The sequence below is a fragment of the Globicephala melas genome, chromosome 12, assembly GCF_963455315.2.
Source record: "Globicephala melas chromosome 12, mGloMel1.2, whole genome shotgun sequence".
In the NCBI taxonomy this organism is placed as follows: domain Eukaryota; kingdom Metazoa; phylum Chordata; class Mammalia; order Artiodactyla; family Delphinidae; genus Globicephala; species Globicephala melas.
Genome location: NC_083325.1, coordinates 15626163 through 15642144, shown reverse-complemented (window position 1 = coordinate 15642144; position 15982 = coordinate 15626163). Strand labels below are relative to the sequence as shown.

Sequence of the window (15982 nt, the reverse complement as noted above, 5' to 3'; positions counted from 1 at the left end):
GTCCCTGAGAGGGCAAGGGCCATGTTTGTTTTGTTCACCCTAAATCCCTAGTTTCCTGCACAGAGCTAAGTATATAGCAGGCTCTCAATCAATGCTGTTTAAACAAATGAATGGACTCATCTTTATATCATACACATATGCAATACCTCACCACCCTGATAACCCCTGACAACTAAAAAAAATACTAAACAATTTATTTGTATGAAATATATCTATTTTTTAAATTAATTTTTATTGGAGTATAGTTGCTTTACAATGTTGTGTTAGTTTTTACTGTAAAGCAAAATGAATCAGCTATATATATACATATATTCCCTCTTTTTTGGATTTCCTTCCCATTTAGGTCACCACAGTGCATTAAGTAAAGTTCCCTGTGCTATACAGTACGTTCTCATTAGTTGTCTATTTTATACATAGTATCAATAGTGTATATGTGTCAATCCCAATCTCCCAATTCCCCCCACCTGCCCCCCTTTTCCCTCTTAGTATCCATACATTTGTTCTCTATGTCTGTGTCTCTATTTCTGCTTTGCAAATAAGATCTTCTATACCATTTTTCTAGATCCCACATATATGCATTAATATATGATATTTGTTTTTCTTTCTGACTTACTTCACTCTGTATGACAGTCTCTAGGTCCATCCACATCTCTACAAATGACCCAATTTTGTTCCTTTTAATAGCTGAGTAATATTCCATTGCATATATGTACCACATCTTTTTTATCCATTCATCTGTAAATGGACATCTAGGTTGCTTCCATGTCCTGGCTATTGTAAATAGTGCTGCAATGAAAACTGTGGTACATGACTCTTGTTTAATTATGGTTTTCTCAGGGTATATGCCCAGTAGTAGGATTGCTGGATCATATGGTAATTCTATTTTTAGTTTTTTAAGGAACCTCCATACTGTTCTCCATAGTGGCTGTATCAATTTACATTCCCAGCAACAGTGCAAGAGGGTTCCCTTTTCTCCACACCCTCTCTGGCATTTATTGTTTGTAGATTTTCTGATGATGCCCATTCTAACTGGTGTGAGGTGATACCTCATTGTAGTTTTGATTTGCCTTTCTCTAATAATGAGTGAGGTTGAGCAGCTTTTCATGTGTTTTCATGTGTTTGTTGGCCATCTGTATGTCTTCTTTGAAGAAATGTCTATTTAGGTCTTCTGCCCATTTTTGGATTGGGTTGTTTGTTTTTTTGTTATTGTGCTGCATGAGCTGCTTGTATATTTGGGAGGTTAATCCTTTGTCAGTTGCTTTGTTTGCAAATATTTTCTCCCATTCTGAGGGTTGTCTTTTGGTCTTGTTTATGGTTTCCCTTGCTGTGCAAAACCTTTTAAGTCTAATTAGGTCCCATTTATTTATTTTTGTTTTTATTTCAATATTCTAGGAGGTGGGTCAAAAAAAGATCTTGCTGCGAAATATGTCTATTTAAATGTATTCTTAAAATCAAAATCCGAAGTTTATTTTCAGGTGGTGATTATATTTCCTGTGTGTTTCTAACGATATTATTATCAAATGGGGAAATGAAGCAAAGCAAAAAGAGTAGTTGGACTCTTCTTCCATTGCCTATATGTATTTTAGTCAACGGTTCCAAAAGAAAATGTCCCTAGGGCAGTTGCTACGGCAAAGACAAGAAATTATCAATAGGTCCAAACGGACACTCAGTTGCCTATAGTTTACACCAAATATCATGCTCAATGATTTATTTAATTAAATGATTGCTGTGTAAAAACTATGTATAGTTCTGGCATGACTTTTTATAACACAATCTGCCATACATAATTTTAAACAATTTTGCTTTTCTGATGTCAACAGCTTAAGAGCAAAAGTATGAAACCAGAGTAAGTTAAAGTGAGAAAAAATTTCAAATCATTTCTGAGCTTCTGTGTGAGTTTTATTGCGAAGATCATTGAAATTCCAATGTACCACTTGAAGAGGTTGAATTAAATGAATTTTTCAGTTAGCCATGAACGTCTGAGTTTCTTTAAACTGATTTCCTTGGTTTTAAAACCCTGCTAGCATATATAAGCAAATGATTAAATAAAAATATAGATAAAAGAATGTTCCCTCCTAAGGTTATGTATATTATATACATTTATATATCAGAATTGATCCAACTTGGTTCTTCTCCAATAAATCATCTAGTTTGGAGCAGATAAGACTGACCGGATTTATGATGACATGCCTGATATGGAGAAAATCGCAAGTGTTCTACAGGACTATCTTGATGATTATAACCTTACAAATCCCAAAGAAGTAAAGCTGGTGTTCTTCCAGGATGCTATAGAGCATGTTTCAAGGTATAGTGCCATAACGTGCCTAATAATGCATTGATCTAATTTCATTTATATTAAAAGGTAAGGATTAAGTTGTAAAACACTCTTTAAATAGATTGCTAGATGGACAAAGGTCTATTAGCAAATCTTGCTGTAACTTAAAAGGTATTTTTGATATATTTAAAATATATATGACATGAACATTTTATGGAATCTCAGAGGTCATTATCTTTGCTAAATATTAATAGATAGTTTTGGTTTTCTAAAATGTCCTATCTCATTCCAAAAAAAAGGCCTAAAGTTGTTTACAGATATGTACAGTATAACCAGACTGATTAACATGCATGACTAAAGAAATAGGGGGTTTTGCTTTGTTGATAGCAAAACAAGTTGAATGCAAGGATCATACATTCTAACTGCTTTTGAGTCTGACTCATACCCACTGCAAGTATCCTTTAAGGGTCATCCCCAACACCTAGTTATCCAGCCTGAATATCTGTAGTCCTTGGGGCATATACAACTTTTTACAGTGGCTCATGTCCTCTTGAACAATTCTTAAATTGTAAATATGTGTTAAAAGTGTTGAAATGATAAGGTGCTACTGTATAGCACAAGGAGCTATATTCAATATCCTGTGACAAACCATAATGGAAAAGAATATATATATATATATATATATATGTATATATGTATGTATGTATAACTGAGTCACTTTACTGTACAGAAGAAATTAGCACAGCATTGTAAATCAACTATACTTCAATAAAAAAATTTTTTAAGTGTTGAAATGACCCTTCAAGAGTAAGTCAAAATCTACTCCCTGTGACTTCTGATACTCATTCCATCCTTTGGAGTGGTAATAATAATAATAATGGCACTGAGTGTGAATATAAACCGTGATATGGAGTATCTCATTTAACTCTGATAACACCTCTGTATGGCTCAGTATCATGATCTTTCTAAATATAAGGCTCAGAGAATGTTCCAGTGGTCTGTTGCTACATAATAATCCACTGTAATACTTAGTAGCTTTGTTTTTTCATTATTTCTCATGGCTCCCAGCCATTCTCTCCTGGAGTCTCTCATGCAGTTGCAGTCAGACAGCACCTAGAACACCTGGCCCATCTCTGCCTCCCTGTGGACTCCACTGTCTCTCCAGCAAGGCAGCATCAGAGTGCAGGGGCTTCTTACACAGTGATTCAGGGCTCCAAAGGCTCGTGCCCCAAGAGAGAGCCAGGCAGGAGGCAAATGGCCTTTCACAACATAGCCTTGGAAGTCACTCAGCATCACTTCTACCATACTCTGTCATTAGAAGCATCATACAGGGCTACCCAGGTTCACAAGACAGGATCAGAGACTCTATCACTTCATAGGGTCAAAGAGCAAGTAGGACCAGAAACATTATTGCAGGCATTTTTGGACAATACCGTGTGCCACAGAGAGATTAAGTGAATTGTCCGAAGCCCTCTAGCTGGTGGGTGGCAGGCTGGGGATCATATCCAATGCTTTGATTCTAACTTCACTGTAGATGCCTCCACCAAAAATGGATCCACTCTTTTTCCTAACAGCCCTCCAAATATTTGAAAATCATGACCAAGTTCTTCTTAGCTTTACCTTCTCCGGGTATAATTATCCCAGATGTTTCACTATTGCCTATTAGCAGTTATTTCCAGTTTTCAACATACTGAGCCCTTTATAACTTTTCGATGTTTCACTTAAAATGTGATACCCAGATTTGATATAGTATTCTGTGGAATAAGCAGTGCAAAATGTGTGTGAGGACAGGATTTCCCATGGTCTACTACCATGGCAAGATTTTAATTGCTTTGTTTGTTTCTCTTGTCAACTGTATTTTAGTGTTGGACCTTGTTAAGACTGACAGATCTCCAGGATTTTTTTTCCATAACCATAAGCAAACCAAGTCTTTTGCCCTTCCTATACTTCTGCTATTTAATTAACTCTAATTCAAGGATTTATGTTCATCACAGCTCAAGTGCTGTAACACAAAATAGTTTGTCATTGGGTTGTCAGGATACCACTTGCTTCCATCTGTCCCCCTGCCAATATACCCACACACTAACTCCTAACAAGTTTTATTCCCATAGCTCAAGCAAGCCCTAAGCCTGAAAGAAAAAAGAAGAGAAAAGAATGGCAGAACTCTGGTCTGAGAAACTTCCTGAAGAATAGACCAGATGATAGGCAAAGTCGGCTTAATTATATTTATAATCTCTCTTTCTTTTGTGAAAGGGAATCACCAGGCTACTCAAGGTTTGCTTAAAATATTACAGAAGGAAATTAAAAACCATTTGTAAAATGGGGGAGATTTAGTTTTCCTGCAAAAAGGACCACCATGTAAGTAACTATGTAGACGTGTTCTCTTTTTTTCTAGAGAGGAATTTCTACTTGTCGTAAGTAAGAGCTCTCAAACACCTACTGCTGATTAGCAATTGGAAAGGACTTCCATTATGAACAAGAGTTTTGGGAAAATCACTAAATATTCAGCAATATAGCTGATACTACATTTCCATTTGTTAACATTCTAGGTTCTTGTTTTGTTTTTGTCGCATAGGATAACTGAATAAAAGCCTTCCCAACTCAGAAAAAATTAAAATTTACTTCAGAGCCTGTGCTTTCGAAGAGCAGTTTGCACCAAGCTGTTTACCTATTACATACCCCCAAAGTTGTCACCATACTGCAAGGATGGTCAAATGGATCTCTCTGTTAAAATAAAGTTACTAATTAGGAGAGCCATCTCTTGCCTACTACAGCAGAGAAAATGTAACTTTGGAGGATTCTCAATGGAGGGAGTTTTTTATCCATTGATATGTAAATTGACAGAAAAGATAACACTGGGAAGCAGAAAGGACAAGTAATTTGTTTCAAATAATCTCAGATGGAAAAAACAAATTACTATAATGTAAATGAAACAAGGGAAGAGTAACATATAAAGTGCAAGATATTTATGATATTCAATATTTTCATCCACTATAGAGCCCTTGTGCATTATGGGAAGAAATAACAAAACATTATTACATATCCATTCAGCCCTCAATTTTATACTCTCAGAGGTAGCTGAGGAGGTATAAGCAAATGATCTGAAGTGTCGTCTGTTAGATGTGCATTGTGATAGAGATATAGCAGTGGCAATAGTACCTGTGGGTCTTAGTTGTTTTAGGGGAGGAGTTAGCAAAGGATCTGTCAAATGAAAAAAAAGAAAAAAATGCCCAATGTAAGGGTTATGAGTTAAGTTTTATTTGGGGGAAAATGAGGACTATAGCCCAGAAAACAGCCTCTCAGATAGCTACGAGGAACTGCTCCAGAGAGGTAGGGGTGAGGTGATTTTGGTGAAGGGGGTACGTGCAGTCAAGCACACATTTTGGCAGAAGGTTGCTGCTAGTCACAAGGAACAGATGTCTCCATTAACGATTTTAGTGCTTTTCTAGATATGAGAAGATGCAAGAAATTGAGTTCATAAAATCTCCTGAAAATAGATATCTGAAGATCTGTTCTGCCAGTTTTTCCCAGAGCACAGAGTTCCTCATTCCTCATCTCCACCCTGAACTCCTTTCAGGGTGTGCTGAAGGTCAGAGACTGCAGTGGTTAGTGACTTCATTCTTGTAGAACCAGGTGGCAAGTGAGTTTTTAGTTGGCAGGTCCTAGGGAAAGGAGCTACAACCTTCTTTCATAAAGGGCCAGATGGTAAATATTTTAGGCTCTGCCACAGACCCCGTCACAACTACTCAACTCTGCCATTGTAACACAAAAGCAACCACCGCCACTCAGTGAATAAATGAGCACAGCTGTGCTCCAATAAAACTTCATTTATGGACACTCATGTTGGAATGTCATGTGATAATGTCACATATCATAAAATATTACTCTTTTGATTTTTTGTCAACCATTTAAAAATCTAAACACCACTCTTAGCTCATAGGCCATAAAAATTTTTTTTTAATTTTTTTGAAAAACCTATCTTTGGGTTAAGTTTTGGTCCATAGGCCATCTTTTGCTCACTCCTGTTCTAGACAAAGCAGTGTTATCAAGACTTTCTGGGCAGTGAAACAGCACACTCACCGTAAGGGCAGGAGAGAGTGTGAAGCTGTAGAAGACCAATCTGAAAGTTTAATACTATTTCAGAAGATACTGAATAATGACCTAGGAGTCTGTGCTTTGTCCCAGAGGAGCATTTTCCAATCAGTCCTTGTAGGCTCCCCATTCTAAGCTCATACTACACAGCTCCTATGCCCTGCCACCAAAGCTGATGGCACATAAGAACTATTTAACCACTGTCGTCTAATTCACAGTTTTTAAGGTCTTTAGAAGTTGATTACTTCAATATAGGTGATTTGGTGATAGTGTACTGAATTTCAGAGGTAGTTAGAATGAGAAATCACATGTTTATTTCCTTTTTTCATAAACGTAATTTTACTTATAAAAATGCCTATTACCAAGATCTTTTTAATGATAGAACTACTACATAAGGAAGACATCTTTATATTTCCTACAAGGAAGAAATAGATCTACTTTGTTTTCTTTAAAAAAAAATAGTGATTACTTTTTCTGATTATATACTAAATACACTTATTGCGGAAAATTTACAAAAACATTGTTCATAATTCCACCTCCTCACCTAGAGACAGTCACTTAAAATTGTATGGTGCTTTCAAATATATTTATAAGCATATATAATTTTTTTACAAAATTCAATTATGGCACATAGAGTTAGACATTATGCCTTTAACACATTTCATTTACCTCCACAAGCCTATATAATTAAATATTATTTTAAAGCATGGCTTTAACAACCACATTTATGCCATCCTAACTTATTTTCTAACTTATTTTAATGCAACCTCTTTTTTGTTTCATGGATTTTCTCTCTCTCTCATGATCTGAAAGGATTCTATTTGCAGCTAGCATTAAGGTTTGTTTTTTAATATTGTCAATATGATAACAAAACCATGAAAAGAACTAAATATCCATCAGTAGGGAACCGATTAAATAAATTATGATATATCTATTGCTGTATTCACTAGCATGAGAATGTCCATAAAGCATTATTTAGCAAAACAGTCACAAAACAAAATGTGGTGTAGAGATTAATTCCATTTTTGTAAACACACACATACAAGTCAACAGACATAAATTTATTTATGAAGCACCTACCGTGTGCTACACACTGTTCCCATAGAGAGCAGGACAGCATCCAGGCCCTCATGATAGAGCTTACAAGTGGTAAAGTGTTAGCAGTGTTTTTTTCCCATCAGTTACAATGATCATGTTTTTCTTTCTTAATTAAAAAAGTAATAAAACCTTTATCCTTTTCAAATATTTGAACTTTGTTTTTTCCAATTATCAGCATCATGAATTAAAAATAGAGTAGATGACAGATACCTTCCTATTAAAAAAAAGAGAGAGAGAGATTGAGAGAGAGAAATTAAACCTGCTTTTACATTTCTCCCATGATTTCTTAGTTTCTGATGACCCAATCTGAGATTTTCGGTGATAATTTTTTAAAAAGAATTTTTTTACATTTGCATCTTCTTTTTAAGGTGAGTTTATTGACATTACCATTACCTTTTTTTATATATAAATTTATTTATTTTTGGCTGCATTGTGTCTTCGTTGCTTCAGGCGGGCTTTCTCTAGTTGTGGTGAGTGGAGCCACTCTTTGTTGCAGTGTGCAGGCTTCTCACTGCGGTGGCCTCTCCCACTGCCGAGCACGGGCTCCAGCCACGTGGGCTTCAGTAGTTGTGGCTCGCGGGCTCCAGAGTGCAGGGTCAGTAGCTGTGGCGCACAGGCTTCATTGCTCTGCAGCATGTGGGATCTTCCCAGACCAGGTCTCAAACCCGTGTCCCCTGCATTGGCAGGCAGATTCTTAACCACTGCGCCACCAGGGAAGCCCTACCATTACCTTTTTATCTTAACAACAGTATATGAACTTGACTCTCATACAAACTGCTCACTTTTATACTGACATCCCTTCCCCCTTTTTCTTGAGTTTCTGAATTTTATTCATACTTCTCTGTATACCTTCAAGGACTCTTTTAGGAAGGATTTGCAGGTGGTTTACTCTCTGAGAAATAACTTGATAGCTTTCCCTCTTAACCATTGTGGAATGTCATCTTGTAAAAGAGATGCCTGAGGCCAGCCTAAAATTATTTGTCCCTTTGGGAGTAATCTATTATATCTATTTTTCAGATGCTCACAAATTTTCAATTATGTCTAAAATATAGATTTCTCTTTCATACTTTGATTCACATATGCATGCAGGCATACATTCACCTACACACACACACATAGTTTATTTTATATTTATAGATCTCCTAGAAAACATTTAGTGTTTTGCTTGTCTTCTTTGACTTTCTTTCCTGACACTGAGTGACTTGCTCAGATCTAGGGGCTCAGCTCTAGGGGTTTCTTCTATTATTTCAGCTCTCTCCCCTCTTATTTCTCCTACAGTTCCTATTGTGTGGCCTCTGGGATTCAATTTGTTTCTCCTGTTTACCTTCCATTTTCTCTCTTGTCATTTTTAATATCATTATCTTTTTTTCTCTGAGGCCTGGCTAACTTCCTTGTGTTTGCCTTCTACTTCACCTATTCAATTTTCCACAGTATCCTATTCGTGAGGCCCATCTTCCACTGAGGTTTGCAATTTGGTAGTCAGACTTTCCATCAACAATCAATTTTTCCTACACTTGGATTTTTTTCCCCTTTCTGAGTGCTCACTCTAGTATCATGATTGCAATTTTTTATAAATTCTTATTGTTAACATGAATCAGAAATTTTCTAAAATTTTGTTGATATAGTAAATCCATTTCAGGTTATTCCTGTTGATGTTTGCTGAGCTGCAGTCTCCTCTCCTACATTCAGCGATTTTTCTCTTGCTCATCCTTAGAAATAGAGACCTGCTTGCCCATATAATGGTTAATATAAGTAGTGGCCTAGAGCAACCAGGCTCCTTAACAAAATCCTTCACGCTTTGAAGAAGGGAGAGGAGATTTTTACCTTACTGTATTTGCGTGACCAAGGTCAACAGCCTATAGGAAATGGGGGAGAGATGGATATAAGGAAACCAGTGGTGCTTTTCTCCCAACCATGAACCTCAGACATACCCTGCTCTTCCCTGTGGCCTTTGGCTGGGGGATGACCCTCCAGAGGCCACCAACCTTCCACACTGGGGCAGGCCCTCTGAGCAGAAGCCTTGTCTGTACACTTGAAATAAACCTTTGTCTGCTTTGTCTCCTGCAGGATCGCCCGCATGATTCGTCAGGAAAGAGGCAACGCCCTGCTGGTTGGAGTGGGAGGCACAGGAAAGCAGTCTCTTACAAGACTTGCAACTCACATATGTGGTTACAAATGTTTGCAGATTGAATTGAGCCGGGGGTATAATTATGACTGTTTTCATGAAGACCTGAGGAAGCTGTACAAACTGGCTGGTGTAGAAGACAGGAATATGGTTTTCCTCTTCACGGACACCCAGGTACGTATCTAAATAGCCAAAGAGCAAGAACAGGAAGAGGACAAGTGTTACAATCACGTGTGTGAGCTTCAAATAGTTTTTAGGATGTAGTTCAGGGAATCATTCCCTCTAATAACAGAGTTCTTGGGCCCTTATGAAAGACTTTAACGATACACTTTTACTTCTTTTACCAACTATTGCTTCCCCCTTTAAATTCTAAGTAAGTAAATGTGATCAGAGGTTAAGAGGGCGAGAAAGGACTTAACTTTTCTTGGAGGGAAAGGGCATAGAAAACAGAGGTAATAAACTATTCCTGTAGAAATAAATATAAGAAAGTAATTCCCTAAGTGAAATCAATTAGGGAAACATGCTTCACTCAAGAAAAGGAAAAAATGATGGATATGTTTTGGTTAAATTAAATTTAAAATTAAAATAAGATTACATCTATGTCTACAACAAATTTAACTGATCCTGAATTTATTCCATAATAGAGGATTGTCTACAGTGATTACACTTTTAATGTTAGGGAAAATAAACGTTTATAGAAATCAGCCAAGGAATTAAAAAGTGATAAATCTGGTGCATAAATACTTTAAAATTCATTTTAATTTTGAAAACACTATAAAATGACTAAGTACGAATAAGGTGGGAAAATTGTTTTCAACATCTGTGACAAGCAGTGACCTTATATCTGAGTATGTAAATATTTTTTACGAATGAGAAAAGACCCACAGCTGAGTGTGTGGCCACTGTGTCCTGAGCCAAAGTCACATAACCTCCCCATACCGCATGCCCCCGTATTCGGTGCCCTGCCCCACTAGACCTGGTGTCTGGTGCCCCAGCGTGCCCCCACCCACTGCTGAAAGTCTCCCTTACCGAAGTCAGCCCATAAAGTCTGGAAGAGGTGACTGCGTCTTCAAATGGGCAGACATCTATGTAAGTCTACAGGGATTGTGAAGAATCAGGGAACCGTGACTCCACAGTAAACCTCCAATAACCGGCCCCAAGAAAGGGAGATCCACAAATTGCCCCACAAAGAATTCGGAATAATTGTTCTAAAGATGCTCAGAGAGCTACAAGAGAACACATACACAATTTCGTGACACCAGGAAAATAGTGCAAGAACAAAGTGACAGCAAGTGACATCGCCAAGATGGTGACATAGGTCAGTCCCGACTTTGCTCCCCCTCACAGGGACACCTAACAGTTATTCACGGACGAGACACGGAGAAAATCCTAGAACCTGGAGGGTGAGGCTGAAGCACACCCCTGCACCACAGAGACCAAGAAAGTCCACGTTAGAAGAGTAAGAGGAGCAGCGACACACTGACCACGTTGCCCTCCTCCCAGGCCAGCACAGCACCACATCAAGAGGTCTCCTCTGAGCCTGGGGTCTCTCCAGTGGGAAGAAAGAGCCCAGGGTGGACATCCAGCTCCCGCAGTGTTCTGGGTAGCGTCTTGGGAGTTTCACTCCAGTTTCCAATCACAGGGATGGTGGAGGAATCTGCAGCACTTGACCTCTGGGAATCTGATTGTGACGGAGAAGGCGTAAGGATGTAACAACCAGCACTCAGATCATGACAAAACAAGTTCTTACCCAAGCGCCCAAGAGTGGTCCAAGCCAGCAGCTTTGCTCATCCGCAGAGCCAGTCTGATCAGGGAACTCAGCTGGGTGCAGGTCTGCCTGATTCGAGGTCCTCAAATGAAGAGCCTTGCCAGCCCTGGAGCCTGGTCCGGTCCCCCCACCCACCCAGTCATACCCTGCTCACTGCTGAGTGTAGCTCCTGGCTCCACCCAGCCAGAAAGCCTGGCCAGAACACCTGGAAAGCTGTGTAGCCCAGCAACGCTCAAGAGGAGAGTATGGCAGACAGAGTAGATGGCCCACAGGGCAAAGCCAGTGGAGTGACACTGCCCAGCCATGGAACTTGGGGTGAAGATCAGCTTGAGTCCAGACCACAAACAAAGAGCCTTTCCAGACTTGAAGCCAGTTTCCTGCTCCTCCCAGGCAAGGCAGCTAATTCACAGTCCCATCTACTGCTTAGTTCCCAGCCCCTCCAAGCAGAAAGCTTGACCAGAAACACCTAGGAAGATGTTTGGAACCAGCTCTCCTTCTCCACCTCAGCAAGGGAGCTAATTCATAACAGTGCCCAATGGTGAGTGTACCTCCCTGCCACGCCCCACCCCACCAGACCACAAAAAGCCTTTTTGGGCTTGGAACCCATTCTCCCACTCTGCCAGGGCAGGGAAGCTAATTCATAGCCCCACCTACCGCTAAGTATAGTACCCAGCCCCAACAGTCTAGGAAACATGATAAGAGAACCCAGGCAATCACAGAGCTCATCCTATAGCCTTGCTCATTTAAAACCAAGTCAGAAGTCCTGTCCAACTGTTCTCAGCCAGTTGCATCACCCATGACCTCAGAGCTCAGGCATTATCCCTACCCTAAAATAGACATTGATAGCAAGTCCCACCTGCTCAAAGATATTACCAGTTGATATGTCCAGAAACCCAAACTGAGCTGACTGGTGAAGAACAATCTCTGCCAAAGTGAACCAGTAAAGTCTGGAAGAGAAGATCACTTACTCAAATGTGCAGATGACAATGTAAGGAATCAAGGATCATGAATAATCGGGTAAACATGTTACCACCAAAGGAAACTAATAAAGCCCCAATAACTGACCCTAAAGAAGGGAAGATCTGTGAATTGTCAGACAAAGATTCAAATTAATCCTCTTAAAAAATTTAGTGAACTACAAAAACACACAGATGGACAACTAAATGAAATTAGGAAAACAATGCATAAACAAATGAGAAGTTCAACAGAGAAATAGAAACAATTTTTTTAAAAAACCAAACAGAAATCTTAGAGCTGAAAAATACAATGACTGAACTGAGGAATTCAATAGAGAGCTTCAAAAGGATTCAACCATGTGGAAGAAAGAATCAGTGACCTAGAAGACAGGACATTTAAAATTATCCAGTCAGAAGCATAAAAAGAAAGAAAAAGAGTGAAGAAAACCTATGGGACTGATGGGACACAATCAAAACAAACAATATCCACATTGTGGGAATTTCAGAAGAAGAGAAAGAGAAATGGACAGAAAGTATATATTGTATATGGTATGAGAATGTAGTCCAATTCCTTATGGATGTAACTGTCTAGTTTTCCCAGCACCATTTATTGAAGAGACTGTCTTTTCCCCATTGTATATTCTTACCTCCTTTGTGTAGATTAATTGCCCATAGAAGTGTGTGTTTTATTTCTGGGCTCTCTATTCTGTTCCATTGATCTATGAGTCTGTTTTTGTTCCAATACCATACTATTTGAATACTGTAGCTTTCTAGTATAGTTTGACCTCAGGGAGCATGATACCTCCAGCTTTGTTCCTCTTTCTCAAGATGAGTTTGGCTATTCAGGATCTTTTGTATTTTCATAGAAATTTTAAAAACAAGCTCTGTTTGGTTCTTCTTTATATCTTCTCTTTGTTAGACTTCTTACTGTGTTCATCCAGTCTTCCCTCTAGTTCACGAGGATCTTTACGGTCATTACCTTGAACTCTTTATCAGGTAGATTACTTATCTCCACTTTGCTTAGTTCTTCTTCTGAGGTTTTATCTTGTTCCTTCATTTGGAACATATTCCTCTGTTGCCTCATTTTGCCTAATTCTCTGTTTATATTTCTATGCTTTAAGTAGGTCACTCTCATTGATAGATTGATCTGTAAATAGTTGTAATTTTGGTGTGCCGTGGGAGGAGGTAAGCTCAGGGTCATCCTACTTTAACATCTTGGCCACTCCCCCAGGGTCATCTTCTCTTAAAGATAAAATTAACTCAGTGTGAATTTTAGATCATATATTTGCTTTGTAATATACAGGCAGTAAATGTAAAATGGTTGAATAAGGTATAATGACCACTCTGCTTTCTTCTACAGATTGTAGTAGAAGAGTTTCTAGAAGATATAAATAACATCCTGAACTCAGGTGAAGTGCCGAATTTATTTGAAAAGGATGAACTGGAGCAGGTTTTAGCAGCCACCAGACCAAGAGTGAAAGAAGCAGGAATTTCTGAGGGGAATAGAGATGAGGTAGGACATGTCAGAATGGTAAGAAGGTTTTGGAAAACAAAAAGTTGTCTTAGCCTTTTTCCAGTGGTCCACAAATCCCCTTAAGCAGTCCATGGATAGAATTTTTTCAATATAATTTGTTTCCTTTGTAATCCTATGTATTTTATTTCCTACATTTAAAGCATTGGTTCATCAGGTTTCCAGAAACTGTTATGGAAAGCAGAAAACAGAAACCCTACTACCGCATGGAGATCATAGATCTGTCCAAACTGGAAAGCTTCTCTTATCCTTCTTAAACACAAATTTATTTCACACACACCCAGTGCCCTGCTTAAGGAGTTCAGTACTTTTGACTGCCTTTCCTATTGGCAAGATTATGAAATGCATTCTCCCTCTCTGTCAACCTCTCTCTCTCTCTCTCTGTAACACACACACACACACACACACACACACACACACACACAGACACACACACACACAACACAGCTGCTGTCCAGATCCATTTCTCCAACACCGTGCTACACTCTGTAAGCAGCTATTTGTCTAGCCCAGGCCTTTCTCTTCTTTCTGCACCTTATCTAACTTTTTGGGCCAGTCTTTCTCATATCCTCTCTTCCGTGTCCTTTCATGAGAATTCCCTCCCCTGCTAGGTCAGGACTTACAGGTACAGACAGCCAATGTAAGCAGAAATGGCTTTATTCGAGGGACACAACCATTGGGAAGGCTAAAGAAAGGGATTCCAGGCTGAATTCCTTGGAACGATTATGAAATGACACTGTAGAAGTCAACAGTCAAGGACACTGCTGCCTCTGCCACAACCGTTCTGCTGATCCAGGAGACCTCTAACCAATCAGTGTGCTACTGCTTCAGCTGCCAGCTCCAAAGTCATGTGTCCCCCACCACGTTGGGAGCAGCTGAAGTAAGGAGCCACATCCAGAGATGGTGACCCCAGGTCCATGCCATTTCTGCCAGGCTCTGTACCTGCAAAAATAGTTGCCCTGTACCCTGTCTCTTTCTCCCAATGGTCTCCTACCCCAAGGCAAAGCCTTGTGTGACTACCTCTCTCCACTTTATTCAAGGGGTCTCCTTAAATCCACTGATGAAGAGGACCTACGTCACATGCTAAACCCAAGTTGCAACAGCGTCTGCAAAACGTCATTTAATCTTTCCAGTCTGCATGAGAAAAAGGGGTTGGAATGGGATGTTAAAACAATTCATACATCCACTATGCTAACATTTTTTTAATTTGATATTGGTAGAGTCAGATGCATTAGCCAACACTTATTTTCATAGTTGGTTCAGCCTTATTCTAAATTGAAAATGTCTTTCTTTTTGTCAGGTGTTTCAATACTTTATCAGCAGAGTCCGTCAGAAGCTGCACATTGTTCTCTGCATGAGCCCCGTTGGGGAGGCCTTTCGGTCCCGATGCCGGATGTTTCCATCCCTTGTGAACTGCTGCACCATTGATTGGTTTGTCCAGGTCGGTGACATCACAGGATATCTCTTTGAGAAGTAGGACTCGCTTGATTTTTTTTTTTTTTTTTTTTTTTTTTTTTGCGGTATGCGGACCTCTCACTGCTGTGACCTCTCCCGTTGCGGAGCACAGGCTCCGGACGCGCAGGCTCAGCGGCCATGGCTCACAGGCCCAGCCGCTCCGCGGCATGTGGGATCTTCCCAGACCGCGGCACGAACTCGCATCCCCTGCATCGGCAGGCGGACTCTCAACCACTGCGCCACCAGGGAAGACCCGATTTTATTTTTTTAATGAAATATAATTGATTTATAATGTTTCAGGTGTACAGCAAAGTGATTCAGTTACATATATATTCAATTGTATATATATGTGTGTATATATATATGTTTCAGATTATTTTCCATTGTAGGTTATTAAAAGATATTGAATACAGTTCCCAGTGCTATACAGTAGGAACTTGTTGCTTATCTATTTTATATATAATAGTGTGTATCTGTTACTCCCAAATTTCCAATTTATCCCTCCCCCTACCTTTCCCCTTTGATAACCATAAGTTTGTTTTCTATGTCTGTGAGTCTATTTCTGTTTGTAAATAAGTTCATTTGTATCATTTTTTAGACTCCACATATAAGTGATATCATATGATATTTGTCTTTCTCTGTCTGACTTCACTTAGTATGATAATCTCTAGATCCATCCACA

At 39.2% G+C, this 15982-nt stretch overlaps 1 protein-coding gene across 1 annotated transcript in view; it reads left to right on the top strand.

The window, feature by feature from the left end:
• DNAH6 (dynein axonemal heavy chain 6) overlaps positions 1-15982 on the top strand; it is a 291757-nt gene that overhangs the window by 173524 nt on the left and 102251 nt on the right. Inside the window, 4 exon segments of the mRNA XM_030837528.2 lie at positions 2151-2305; positions 9533-9764; positions 13675-13827; positions 15146-15286. Of these exon segments, the coding sequence (XP_030693388.2) occupies positions 2151-2305; positions 9533-9764; positions 13675-13827; positions 15146-15286 (681 nt within the window).